This window comes from Palaemon carinicauda, chromosome 14 (assembly GCF_036898095.1).
Source record: "Palaemon carinicauda isolate YSFRI2023 chromosome 14, ASM3689809v2, whole genome shotgun sequence".
NCBI lineage: Eukaryota > Metazoa > Arthropoda > Malacostraca > Decapoda > Palaemonidae > Palaemon > Palaemon carinicauda.
Window position 1 is genome coordinate 114,111,426 of NC_090738.1, and position 15,000 is coordinate 114,126,425.

Below are 15,000 nucleotides of genomic sequence, written 5' to 3' on the forward strand. Positions count from 1 at the left end.
ATATATATATATATATATATATATATATATATATACTGTATATATATATATATATATATATATATATATATATATATATATATATATATTTATATATATATACTATATATATATATATGTGTGTGTGTGTGTGTGCGCGCGCGCGCGTGCGTGAATTCAAGCGTTGCATATTGATCTTGTGTAGTTTACAAAGCAACATAACAAAGATAAAGAAACATAACTTAATTATTGTGCTTCTCGTAATATAGTAAATCTTTGTGAAAAAAAAAATATCCTGTTAGTATTGTTGGTTCAGCAGTAACCTCAGTCTGCTAACCAAAGTGGGTTTGATCTTTCTGACTTGAAATGTTTGTGAGAATATTTCCTTAAAAAAGAAAATAGGCCAGAGGGAGTGAACTTAGTGAATTAGTGTCAAATGGTAGGGAGTGAAGAAAATTACTTGAAATAATATGAGAATTCATATACGTATATTGTCACAGATAGAATTTTTATAAAATTGGGTAAGCCTAATTTTCGATGGTAATTCTTCGAGGAGTGTTTGTATGGACTATAGTTTTAGATTCTCCTCTTTAATTATTAATAATCTCTATAGGAGTTTTGTCGCATCTTCCTGATTACTCGAGATTTTTTTTTTTTTATAGATTAAACATTTTCAAATTTAACCAGATTTATGAGATAGGCAACCTAATGTTGTTAAAGAGATTTGTCAAGATATACTTTACGATTTGCATGGGTCATTAGAACAAAAAAACATTTCTGAAATCTGTATTTGTTTACCTACATATTTATTTTATAACTCACTGTTATGGAATGATTTTCATTTTGTTTCTATTACTAAAACATTTATGAAAATATTCTAATAGCATATTTATTTCTTAAACTTTGTGCCATTGTAAATATATATGTTTTAGAGTCTACAACTAAATTAAAAGGTGTTAAATATATTCCCTGTGAGGCATACAAGTAAATTGAAAGGTGTTAAATATATTCCCTTTGGAGCCTACAAAAAACGAAAAGGTGTTAAATATATATTCCCTTTGGAGCCTACAAAAAACGAAAAGGTGTTAAGTATATTCCCTTTGGAGCCTACAAGAAAATGAAAAGGTGTTAACACTTTTTCATTTAAAAGTCTTCAAAACGTACATGGAGATTTGTTTACTAACATAAAATTGATTATGTTTCAAATGATTTTTAACCATTTGTTAAAGTATTTAAAGTCCCATTTCCAATGGATCCACACTTTTTAAAATCTACATTCTTCACAGATCAATAGGAAAACTTTCATTCCTCGTGGATCCTCACGTACTGAAACCATCATTCCTCGTGGATCCTCATGACTTCAAACCCACGTTCCTCAAGTAGCCTTACGTTTTAAAACTTTCATTCCTCATGGATCTTCTTTTTGAAACTTGCATTCCTCACGGATCCTTATGTTTTGAACCCAGTATTCTTCGTATTCATTTACTTATTTATTTATTTATTTATTTATTTATTTATTTGTAAATCACATTCTTCACAGATCCTTAAATTTCTAAACTCATTTTTCATGCATCTTACCCTTTTGAAATTTACATGTTTCACGGATGCCTATGTTGCGAAACACACATTCCTAGTGGAGCATAGCTTTTTAAAGCCTCTTTCCTCATACTTTTTAAAACCTCATTCCTTATGGAGCCTCACTATTCAACACTCACAACATGCTTAACGGATCCTTGTTTTGACAGAGACGAGCGGTGAAATCTAACTGAGGACCTTTGCGCCAATAGGCGTAGGAGGAGATGATGATGATGATTACTCGTTAGTTCTCACTTTTTTTTAATACGTGATCTCCGTGGTTCTTCCCGTTTTTTAAACCTCATTCCTCATCAATCCTACCTTTTCAAAATCTACTTTTTTATAGATCCTTGCATTTTGAAACTAGTTTCTCGTGAATTCTCCATTTTTAAAACTTTTAAAACTTACATTTCTTACGTATTCTTACTTATTTTAAACCTACATTCCTTATGGATAATCACTTTATAGAATCCACATACTTTATGGATCCTTACGTTTTGAAACTCATTCTAAATGGATCTTCAAATTTTCAATATTGACCTTCTTTACATACCCTCATGTTCTGTAACCAGCATTCTTTGCAGATGTCTTATGCTACGAAAACTCACATTGCTCATGGATCCTCAATTTTTAAAATCCACATTCAATACAAACCTATACATTTGAAAATCCTCATTCCACATTTCAACCTCCCATTCTTTGCAGGTCCAATATGTACTGAAGCGCCCATTCCTCACGGATTCTCATAGATCCTCAAACTTTCAAAACCACATTAATCCCAAATCATTACGTTTCAAAACCCACATTCCTTGCTGATCTTCACACTTTAAAACTTTTTCCCCAGACATCCTCACATTTTGAAACTCGTATTCCTTAAGATCTTCACACTTTAAAACTTTTTCCCCAGACATCCTCACATTTTGAAACTCGTATTCCTTAAGATCTTCACACTTTAAAACTTTTTCCCCAGACATCCTCACATTTTGAAACTCGTATTCCTTAAGATCTTCACACTTTAAAACTTTTTCCCCAGACATCCTCACATTTTGAAACTCGTATTCCTTAAGATCTTCACACTTTAAAACTTTTTCCCCAGACATCCTCACATTTTGAAACTCATATTCCTTAAGATATCCTCTCTCCTTCGAATCCTGCAGAGCATCCTGCCGAAGACATCCCTTTCATGCAGCTCTTCAACGAATCCTCTGCCTTCCAATATGTCCACTTCAGACTTGTTTTACAGCTCCATGCTGTGCTCCAAAAAGAACTGTTCTGCCTTCTGCATCGTCGGTAAGTGAAGATACATATCTGTCACTCCAAAGACACTACAAAAATCAAACCATTGTTCTCTAGTCTTGGGTAATCCCATAGTCTGTGTACCATGGTCTCCCGCTGTCTTGGGTTAGAGTTCTCTTGCTTGAGGGTACACTCGGGCACTCTATTCTATCTTGTCTCTTGTCCTCTTGTTTATTAAGGTTTGATAGTTTATATATAAAAGATCTATTTTAAAGTTGTTACTGTTCTTAAAATATTTTATTTCAATTTTTGATTACTTGTCTTGTAGTTTGTTTATTTACATATATCCTTCTCTCACTGGGACATTTTCCCTGTTGGAGTCCTTGGGCTTATAATATCGTGCTTTTCCAGCTAGGGTTGTAGCTTAGCTAATAATAATAATAATAATAATAATAATAATAATAATAATAATAATAATAATGCGAAACTGCCACTTTCCTTATTAACATAAGTAAAGTGTGCACATTTACATAGCTATGTGGCGTAAAAGACAGTCCTTCATGCGATATATGAGAACAGAATTGTAGCATTCTTCCTCTTTCAGAATATAAGTAAGATGAAGTAATAGAATAAAAACGTTTCACCATCTCTCAATAGATTTTCAAAACAATTTGCAGCCTGTTTGAGATGCATCGGCTCATTTTCCTAGAATCTACTATTTCACTTTAGTTTCGCTATTAATGGTCATTGGTGAATTGAAGAGTTGTAGTTTCCCAGATGTTAGAGAACATCTTCAGTGGTACTCATTCATCCAAGAACTAAAATTCACAGATGTAGTTTTCATGAGTTATGGGAATAGTCATAGAATTAAGAAGTTCAAAAGTTAGCCTTGAAACTGTTCGAGAGTTTGAGAGAAAGAGTAGCTGAAAACGAAATGCCATTTTCACATAAACAAAGCTAAACCAATTGGAAGATCGCTTTACTAAGGTTATTGTCATTATTTACGAATCACAGATATCCATATGGAACGAGACTAAGGTAAATGAACTAAAAAGAATTATATTGTGGTAGCCTATTAGAAACGTCCCTGCCTGGTGATCCCCAGATTGGGGTTCGAGTCCCGCTCAAACTCGTTAGTTTCTTTAGTGTCTACAACCTAATCATATTGTGAGCTAATGATGGGGAGTTTTGGGGAGCCTATAGGTCTACCTGCTGAGTCATCAGCAGCCATTGCCTGGCCCTCTCTGTTCCTAGCTTCTTTGGAGAGGGGCTCGGGTGCTGATCATATGTATACGGCCAGTCTCTAAGGCATTGTCCTGCTTGCTAGGGCAATGTCACTGCCCCTTACCTCTGCCCTTAAAGATCAACCTTTAAACCTTTAAATGAGTTTATCTCTGAAGTTTTCCTCTCCTACAGGCAGAGACTGTCTCCTGCTCGACTTGGTGGTGTCTCCGGGAGAACTAACTGCAACAGTTACTAGCGAGACCATCCTATGCTACGTCCCTATCAGCACCACAGGAACTACGACGACGGACCTTTTGAGGGGCAAGGCTGTGACACCACAGGAATCCTGGGGTGGCACGTACGCTGCTGTGGAGACTGTGGTAAGGGAAAAAGAAACATAATGAAAATACCTTCGTATGCAGTGCACTTAAGGTCAGACTTTAGCTGTGTTAATATGTTCTTTTTATTGTACTCTTTAATAAGCTCTTCTACAAGGACACTCCAAAATTAAACCATTGTTCTTTAGTCTTGGGTAGGTTCATAGCCTCTGCACCACGGTCTTCCACTGTTTTGGGTTACAGTTCCTTTGCTTGAGGGTAGACTCAGGCACACTATTCTATTTCATTTCGCTTTCTCATATTTTTTTCAAGTTTTTATATTTGAATCATGAGAGATCTGTTTTAATTGTTCATCATTTCTCTTGTAGTTTAATTCCGTGTTTCCTTTCTTCACTGGGCTATTTTTCCCTGTTGGAGCCCTTGGGATTAAAGCATCCTGCTTTTTCAGTTATGATTGTAGCTTACCTAATAATAATAATAATAATAATAATAATAATAATATGGTTTGGACACTGAACCAGTCTGCATGTGATATTCATTATAAATTGGACCCTTTCCTGTTCTGGAATGATTAGAACTAGAACATTTCCCGCCTTGAAATGTGAACAATCAAAAACATTCTCAAGGTTAGAAACCCTAACACCTGCGTGACCATGTCGAATAAAATGGGTCTGCTCGTTTTTTTTTTTTTTTTTTTTTTTTTTTTTTTTTTCTTTTTTTTTTTTTTTTTTTTTTACTCAGTTCTCCTTCTAAATTGAATGGGGTACACCCATTTGCTATCTCCAAGGGCTATCTAAAAGATTAATGTTTTCAAATGCTGTGTGTCGCTATGATCAGCAAAGCTATACTAGAACCAGTAACAATCGGTTTCCAAGTACGTGTAGTCTTTTATTTACGATGGAGTTGCGTAACGACGGGCCCCTCGTAAGACCTAAGTCAAAGATGATTATTAGCCTACCGTGGAGTCATAGAGAAGGATGACAATTTAACCATGCTGAGCAATTCACAAGGTTGTTTTTATATGACCGTTTATCCACAGGGTATAATAAAATCTTAGGATTAGATATGAACAATACGCGATATGAAACGTAAAATACTTTGAACGAACACGGTAAAACGACAGTGGAGGTCCTGTAGAGAGTGGGGTTCCCCTGCTGTATGGGACCGGAAAAGCAGCCATCAAAGTAAGGAGGGCCTGCAGAGAGTGGGGTTCCCCTGCTGTATGGGAATAGAAAATCAGCCACACAAGAGTAAAGTAAGTAAGTAAGTAATGAGGATAACTTACTTCCGCCAGGTGACCGGAGCCCGGTGTGAAAAAGTAGCAGAAGATTGTTTCTGCACAATCGACAGTCTGTGGCCCTCCGTCGTGGTGAATATGGGTTTATTGTCAAAGAAGTCTGTAGCCAAAGTGGTAGTCACGATGTCATCCTTCTACCCAGATTACTTCTCGCCTGTTGAAGTTCGAGTAAGTTCTCTTTTCGTGACTAAAGATAACGATAATGAGTGTTATCTTTAGTTTTACGCTTTTGTTTAATGATGATGTGATTTGCTGTTGTATTTACAAGTAGTAATGAATAATGGGTTGTTTTTTTCTCTCGTTTTATTGTTATTTACATAATTTACTAGGTTTTATCATTGTAGACGCCAATTATATTTTAATTTGTCTTTTCCTTAATTCTTAGGTTTAGGGAAAATATGTAATGAAATTTGCTGCTATTTACGAAAAGTTTTCAAGACTGAAAACTTCTATAATGTGAGATTTCAGGTTCTCTGTTAGCTTCTTTTTATGACTGAAGGCAAAGATTACATTTTATTTAATAGTTATTGTGTAGACGAATCAGCAAACGTCTGAATAATTAAAAGAAAGAAATGACGTTGAAATTGCTGAATTGTTACCTTTTACTATTTCTATAACGCAGGCAGTTAGGTTAGTATATATATATATATATATATATATATATATATATATATATATATATATATATATATATATATATATATATATATATATATATATATATATATATATATATATATATATATATATAAACTCAGAGAGAGAGAGAGAGAGAGAGAGAGAGAGAGAGAGAGAGAGAGAGAGAGAGAGAGAGAGAGAGAGAGAGAGAGAGAGAAACCTATCGTAATTTAGGTTCAGTTGACTAATGCTATTCACTGATTATGTTTGAGAGATGTAAACTCTCTCTCTCTCTCTCTCTCTCTCTCTCTCTCTCTCTCTCTCTCTCTCTCTCTCTCTCTCTCTCTCTCTCTCTCTACACATATTACTAAACACTAGACTCCCCATTCCAGGTTGGGTTTTCTGGAACACGAGACGACGCACTCTTGACGAATTACTCTGGAACTCCCAATTATGGGGAACGGCTCGTCCTGGAAGGGGACCAGAGTCTGGAGGGGATGTACGTGTCGATCTTCAGGAACGTCCCCAGTCCAAATAGCCTTTGTTTTTGTCTAATGGAGGCCTACGGTGCTTAAGGCTCTCGATTTACGGATATTATTATTATTATTATTATTATTATTATTATTATTATTATTATTATTATTACTTGCTAAGCTACAACCCTAGTTGGAAATGTAGGATGCTATGAGCCCAAGGGCTCCAACAGGGAAAATAACCCAGTGAGGAAAGGAAATAAGGAAAAACTACCAGAAGTTTAAGAACAATAACAACATTGAAATAAATATTTCATATATAAACTGTAAAAACTTGAAAATAACAAGGGGAATAGAATCAAGATAGAAGAGTGTGCCCGAGTGTACCCTCAAGCAAGTGACCTCTAACCCAAGAGAGTGGAAGACCATGGTACAGAGGCTATTACACTACCAAAAACACTATCAAGATCGTCACAAAGTATGGGAAAGAATGCTTTCTTTCTTTATTTATTTTTATTAATGAGTGGGGATACCTTAACGTGGTGAAAGGTTTTGTGTGTCGTTATGATCAGTAAAGCTCTACTAGTCAGGGCCACCCGTACTAGTTTGGTTTGATGTGAGCGATCACACTTAAGTCTCCCACCATCACTAATCCGCAGTGGCCTGCGTAGTGATGAAATGGCCAAATCCCAGACATGAATAAGAACATGTCTGAGGCCTCTGTCCTGCAATGGCCTAGAAACAGCTGCATTTGTAAATTTGTGCTTGTATATTTACAGTGTATATATATATATATATATATATATATATATATATATATATATATATATATATATATATATATTTATGTACATATATATATGTATATATATATATATATATATATATATATATATATATATATATATATATATTTATGATGAAATGGCCAAATCCCAGACATAAATAAGAACATGTCTAAGGCCTCTGTCCTTCAGTGGTGTAGAAACAGCTGCATTTGTAAATTTGTGTTTGTATATTTACAGTATATATATATATATATATATATATATATATATATATATATATATATATATATATATATACATACATACATACATATATATATATATATATATATATATATATATATATATATATATATTTATATATGTACATATATATATATATATATATATATATATATATATATATATATATATATATACACGAGCACATAATTATTTATTTTCATCTTTGCCCTGGTTTTTTGTCAATGAGGATTTTCAAGTACAAGCAGATACTTGTCATTAGATCTAATTTCTGTAATATTACCAGATACTTAACAGATTACAGAGACTGACCAAGTATCCACATGACTCTTTCTGTGGGCATGGCCCGAGACATCCCTTCATGAAGCCAAGACCATGGAGGGACAGGCAATGGCTAGTGAATCTCATATATGGCTTGGCAAAATTCCTCACCTCAAAAGTGCCAACAAGATAATCCAATCAAAATGATCTTGCTTAACCTGCCTATCTGATAAGTAATAATGTCAGTTTGAATTTTGTTGTATTACAGACCTTTATCCTGCCAGGATGAGTATTAATGGTCTATAACATTTAAACAACTACAGTACTATCATGATGTACTGTAGTCACAGTCTCTTCGGTGACCTAGAAGAAGAAATTACGGACAGATGCAGGTGAATTTATTCCCGGGTAAAGGATTGTATTTGTTGGAAGTTCGTAATGCATGAACTAAATTACTTGAGATGATTAAATCATTTTAGCAAAAATTTATCATAGATTAATATTTTGTAAATGGAACTCAGATGTTAAACTCACTCATTTATCATTTACCCTTGTAATGATAATCTTACGATTGTGGCAAATTGGCCTAATAGAAATGGGGCAGGTTGACACAGTGTTAACTTACCCCGTAAACAATCGTGTGCTCGAACTTATATGTACTAGGAGATATCTTAACCATTTGTTTTCTGATGTGATCTAAGAAGCTACAAGTTTCCACACAACATAAATGCATGGCAGATAATATTGGCTTACATATTTGTGCCCGCAAAATTTGCTCCTGGTGACATATGAATTGGTGATGAGTTCGGACATACAGTTTTCTCGGAGATGCTTTAAAGAATGTCTCTTGCATCAGCTGTTTTAGCTGACTAGGCAATTGCTAAGGAAAATCCACCTTTCTTCCATAAACATAAAGTCGAATTATGTTCCTTAAGATTCATCCTGTGCATGAAATCTAAGTAATGGATGAGATGATACACAAGCGAGATGTATATACTAGTCTATCACTGCTATTATCACTGCTACTACTATACTATTGGAACTACCACTGCTATTACCACTGTTACTACTTTTGGAACTACCCGCTACGACTACTGCTACTACAATTAAAACTACCCGCTACTACCACTGCTACTACTATTGGAACTACCAATGTTATTACCACTGTCACTACTATTGGAACTACCCGCTATAACACAGCTACTATTATTGGAAGTACCCGCTGCTACTACCACTGCTACTTCTCGTTTCCTTCCTTATTTTCCCAACTATCATCTACAATATAAAATCATTTTCATGTTTCAGTCCCCTGGAGTTCACTATGATCATTCCCCTCCAGATAGTCTTGAAATTGCCTATCCATCAATGTGGATGGATCTTAAGTTTCCTAAGTATTTGAATTTATCGTATAAAGAATTTACATGACTTTCATTGACCATGAATATTTTGAATGATCAAGAAAGAGATTGAAAGAGAAACGAATCCGAGAGAAAACGACAGGAGTTCTTAAAATATGACACAGGGATTTCAACTTGTCTGCACCGTCATTCAAATTATGATTTTGAGTTACTTTTTTTTAGGTTTATTTTAGTGGCTGCAAAACTTTGTTATAGACTGTTCTGAATTATCGAGAAACCTTTTATCTCAACTACTAATTAATTAAACCGAAAGTTATATGCTAACTTGCCCCATAGAGTGTGCCAACCTACCGCACATATGGGGTTTGTTGGCACAAGTTAGATTTTATTTCTATTGTTTTTTTTTTGTTTTTTTTTTTTTTTTGTTTTTTGAGAAAGAATGGGGTTTTTAAAGGAAATATAGTTGAATGTTTATGTTTCCACTTTCAAGTGATAAAAGTCCGAGCATATTTTATTGTTTGTGATTCATAGATAAACAAGTAAAGGTCTCCCTATACTTGAAGGATTAACACAACCCCACGTCAGGTAAGATGATAAATATCGATTTTGTCGGATTTACAAAAATCTTGTTAATTTAAGCTCAAATGATGTGTTTGAATTAGGTTTCATGCTTCATTAAAATTGATTCAAGTGTTTTTCCCTTGTTATTTTGAGAAAACCTTCCACTTGAGCAGAGAAGTATGTACCTGGCAATTAAAACTGTCGTAAGTTGTAACCGAAAATGTAAAAACGAATATAAGTCAAGGTGAATGATCATTGTTTATTCTGTTTTTTCTTAAACTTAATTGTTAACTCAAAATAATAATACCAATTTCCTAATATCGCAAGAGGGCCTGCCCCTCTCTTTTATTCTTCTCCCGTACTTCTCTTTCTCCCTATTTCCTTAATCTTTCCCATCCCGAGTACCTGGAGTTGAGCTATAAAATGGATTGTATCCAGGGATACTCTTCCTTTTCCCATATTCCCCACTTCCCTATTATTATTATTATTATTATTATTATTATTATTATTATTATTATTATTATTATTATTATTATTATTATTATTATTATTATTATTATTATTATATATTCCTTTCTTTGGAACCTTGGTAACCATTATACAGAGGAACCACAGTCATTTAATCTAAATGTCTTGTTTGCTAATTGTCAGTTTGGTAAAATTATTTGACGTTTGCATTTTGCTCTTCATGGTAAGGTGGCATCGTGAGGAGTAAGAGAAACGAAACCGAGAGAAAACGACTGGAGTTCTTAGCAAATGACAAAGTAAGTCTCTATTGAGCGTTGGATGTCCTTTCTGCTTCCTGTTCTGTTTTGTAAACGTTTTAAAGTCTGCACAGTAAGTGCAAGTGGCGTTTTAGCCAATGATTTTAGCCTCCAGGAAGCATTGTAAACTTTATAAAGGCTGTATGAGCAAATATCTAGCAGCGATTTAGCTTTCTGGAGACGCAGTAGACGTTGTAGAGGCTGCACAGTAAGTGCAAGTGGCGTTTTAGCCAATGATTTTAGCCTCCAGGAAGCATTGTAAACTTTATAGAGGCTGTATGAGCAAATATCTAGCAGCGATTTAGCTTTCTGGAGACGCGGTAGACGTTGTAGAGGCTGCACAGTAAGTGCAAGTGGCGTTTTAGCCAATGATTTTAGCCTCCAGGAAGCATTGTAAACTTTAAAGAGGCTGTCTGAGTAAATTTCTGGCAGTGATTTAGCTTTCTGGAGACGTGGTAAACATCGAAGAAGCTAAAAACAGGTCTAAATGTGCCTTGTAGGGCCCAAATTAAGATTTGGTGAACTAATTTCTCTTAAGGAGTGCGACATGCCAAAACCATCTCCACCTACCCCTCATCGTGATCTCATCCACATATGGCACTCTAGTAATCTCTCTTAAAGTTTCATTTTTAATCCTGTCCTGCCATTTATCTCCCAATATTCTTCAGAGGGCTTAGTTCTCAAATCTACAAAATCTGTTGGATATTGTTTCATTGTCATACCACGACTCGTGTCCACACAGTAACACCGATCTCACTGAACTAAATATTCAAATGATTCTATCTTATTAATCCTGTCTCCTTCCAGTGCTATTTCATCTTCCATTGCATATTCAGTTTTCATCATCTGTCTTTCTTCTATTTATCTTGAGCCTAACCTCATATATTTCATGCATTCTGGTAAGCAAGCTTTGCAAGTCCTGTGAGTTTCTACTAATAAGGAAACCGTCATCATCATATTCTAGGTCAGCTAATTTCCTGTTATCAATCCAATCCGATCGTTCTCCACCATCCCCAACTGTTCTATGCATTACAAAATCCATGAGGAGGATAAACAACATAGGTGACAACACATTCCTTTGAAGTACTCCGCTGTTCACTGAAAATTCATTAGATAGGCCTCCACTATCATTAACTTTGCCTTTGCTATGCTTATTAACAGACTTAATCAAATTTACATATTTAAGAGGAACTCCAAAAATAACGCAGGATTCTCCACAAAATTGGCCATCAAAGGCTCTATCATAGTCCATAAATGCCATCATAAGTGGATTTATATATTCTACACATTGCTGTGCCACATGTCTTAAAATTAAAATTTGGTCAGTACAACTTCTACCTTTTAGAAATTGTGCTATTAATCTCGGATTTTCATCAAACTTTCTCTCTACTCTCTTTTAAAATGGGCATACTATATATTTTCATGACAACTGACGTAAGTGTGATGCCTCTGTAACCATCCTAATCAGTCAGGTCTTTTTTTTTCAATAAGACTCCTAGCTCCCATTCATCAGGTTTTGCCTCTTCACGCCACATTCTACAAAATAATCTTATAAGTATTCTAGGAGTCAATTAATTTTTGGCCAATATCATCTCAACATTTATTCCATGGTATCCAAGGAGGCCAGGTTTACGCCTGTAAATTTATCTCGACATCAGGAAATTAATTTACAACCTATTTATCAGTAGATAGTTTAAGTAAATGTCCACTTTATTAGGTTAGGTTAAATTATGTTAAGAAATTGGGCGTTAAAAACTGAAACTTTCATGAGTAGGCCTATTCAACAATCAGTTATGCTTATGCTATTTTGATTTCTTAACAGTTCAATGATTCCAGTTCTTAAAGGAAACTGAGAAGAAAACAAGAAGCCTATTCTCAATAGCTTTTCAGCCGTGAAAAAATAAAATTCTGAATGTGGATATTTTTCCGTAATCTGTATTAAAAGCCATTGTTTTAATGATGTTTATAACATAATAAACATAAAAAGGAACCTCAGGTTTATACATAGCCTATACTTTGCTATTTACTATGGATTCTTTTTGGACTTCTGACTCGAGGTAATTTTTTTTTTTTTTTTGAATGAACTCAAAATTCTCAACCTTATCTCACAAAATATTCAAAATAGTAATGATAATGACTATAACAGAAACAATCGTGATAATAAAAAATAACAAAAATCATATGCGTTTCTCACTCTCAAAATAAAAGGTGTGATTACTGACGGGAAGGTCTGTAATGGCTAAAGAAGAAATACGAAAATATTCTCCTCATGCTACTTAAATATCATGATTATATGTATAAAAATTAATTAGGGATAAAAAAAAAAACTTAAACTCGGTCGCTTGATTGAAATGCCTCTCGTGAATTTAACTTTTTCGCCAACAGCAGCCCATAAACCAGAGACACACTCTCGCCTCATGCTTTTAGCGGGAAATATCTGGCGTCTCATTAGCTGATTCTTTCTCAGATATAATTGGTTGATTGTATGTGACGTCATACTATCGTCGTTTCGTGAATGAATTTGGGTAAGAATAAAAACTCTATACTTATTACAAATAAATTATGACTAAAAAAGTACAATTTTCATAGAAATAAACTTAAAACTGTTAATAATTTCATAATAAATAAATAATAAATCTTGTTAAAGCGTATAAGTAAAATAAATACCTAATATTCAAAGGAATACTTGACCTTTTTCTGGCTACGATGATAGATGTGCATGTAGAGTGAAAACTCTATACTTATTGCAAATAAATTTTGACTAAAAAATATATAATTTTCATAGAAACAACCTTAAAACTGTTAATAATTTTATAATAAATAAATAATAAATTGTGTTAAAGCTTATAAGTAAAATAAATACGTAATATTTGAAGAAATACTTTACTATTTTTTGGCTACAATGATAAATGTGCGTGTGTGCGTCTGTCAATCTGTAGTCAGCGATGGCAACTACCAATCACAGTTGAGGACGTTTTAATCAATCAGAGGACTGTAATATCCCACCATGAGAGAGTTCCGAAATCCTGTACAAATTTCGATTAAGATTAGACATTCAAATTCTCTTAAACTTAAAAAGGTTATTATCAATTTGGCAATAAAAACAAATAAGAAATCTTGTTAAAACCAATAAGATAAATAAGTCATATTCCAGGGAATGCTTGCTTATGCTTTTGGCTACGATGTGAGATACGTGTGTGAAGTTGTAGTAACTGAAGGAAACCGCCAATCACAACTGAGGAAGATTTGGCCAATCAGAGGACAGACATTGGCCGCCATAAGGGAGTTAAGGGGTCTTATGAGTTGTGGAGGACGAAGCTAAAGATTCTTTGTTTGTTTTTAAGGGAGTTAAAGATATATTTTCTTCAAAATATATAGATACAATGAGTCCCTTTTAAGATGTTTAATAAAATATCTTAATATGAGGATAAATTCTAATTACAAAATCATTATTTTTATTTTGGAAGTACCTAAGTCTTCGTGACGTCATCAAGAGTAGGATGAATTTCACAGCTTGTCTTTGTTTTCGTTTTCTAGTTGGAGTTGGCTATTATCACATCGAGCTTAACTTGTGAAGTAACAACTACATACGTAACTTTAATTCGTATTTTGTTACATTTCAAGTATAATTTAATTTAACAAGTCGTTTTCGTCCATTAGGAAAGATGTCGTCATAAAATACCAGCAGCATACACATTTCAGGTAAACGATGACTTAAAAAACTGCAACTCTTATGAAAACTAACTCAAAACACTAATAAATATGGAGAGAATGAAAAATTAAGAGCCCTTAAATGAAGTCTTATGAATTAGATTTTTTTCAACAGCAGTCCATAAAGCAAACGAACCCTTATGGGTTTCCTTAGCGGGAAATATCTGGCGTGTCATTGGCTGATTCGTTCTCTGCTGTGATTGGTAGTTGTATGTGACGTCATGCAATCGCGTATTTTATGAATGAATCTAAACTGGGTAGAGGTAAAATACCTATACTTATTGTACATAAGTTAAGTATTGAAAAATATTACATTCATGTAAACAATCTTAAAATATTACTAATATAATTATAAGATAGGTAATAGACCTTGTTGAAATACGTAAGCTGAATAAATAAGTCATTTTCGAAGGAACAATTGACTTGGTTTTGGCTACGATGTTAGATGTCTACGTATGAGTTTGTAAACAAAGGCAACAACCAATCACAGCTGAGAAGATACAGCCAATAAGAGGGCTGGAATATCCCGCCAAGAGTAAGTTCCCGAAGCTTATGAGTTGCTGTTTGTAAAACC

General features: G+C 34.1%; 1 protein-coding gene across 1 annotated transcript in view; it reads left to right on the forward strand.

The window, feature by feature from the left end:
- Positions 1-6,842, forward strand: part of LOC137652932 (uncharacterized) — a 7,813-nt gene extending 971 nt beyond the window's left edge. The window contains exons 2-5 of the mRNA XM_068386326.1: positions 2,712-2,844; positions 4,207-4,394; positions 5,647-5,817; positions 6,660-6,842. Of these exons, the coding sequence (XP_068242427.1) occupies positions 2,712-2,844; positions 4,207-4,394; positions 5,647-5,817; positions 6,660-6,842 (675 nt within the window). The remainder of the gene's footprint in view (positions 1-2,711; positions 2,845-4,206; positions 4,395-5,646; positions 5,818-6,659) is intronic.
- Positions 6,843-15,000: the final 8,158 nt, after the last annotated feature.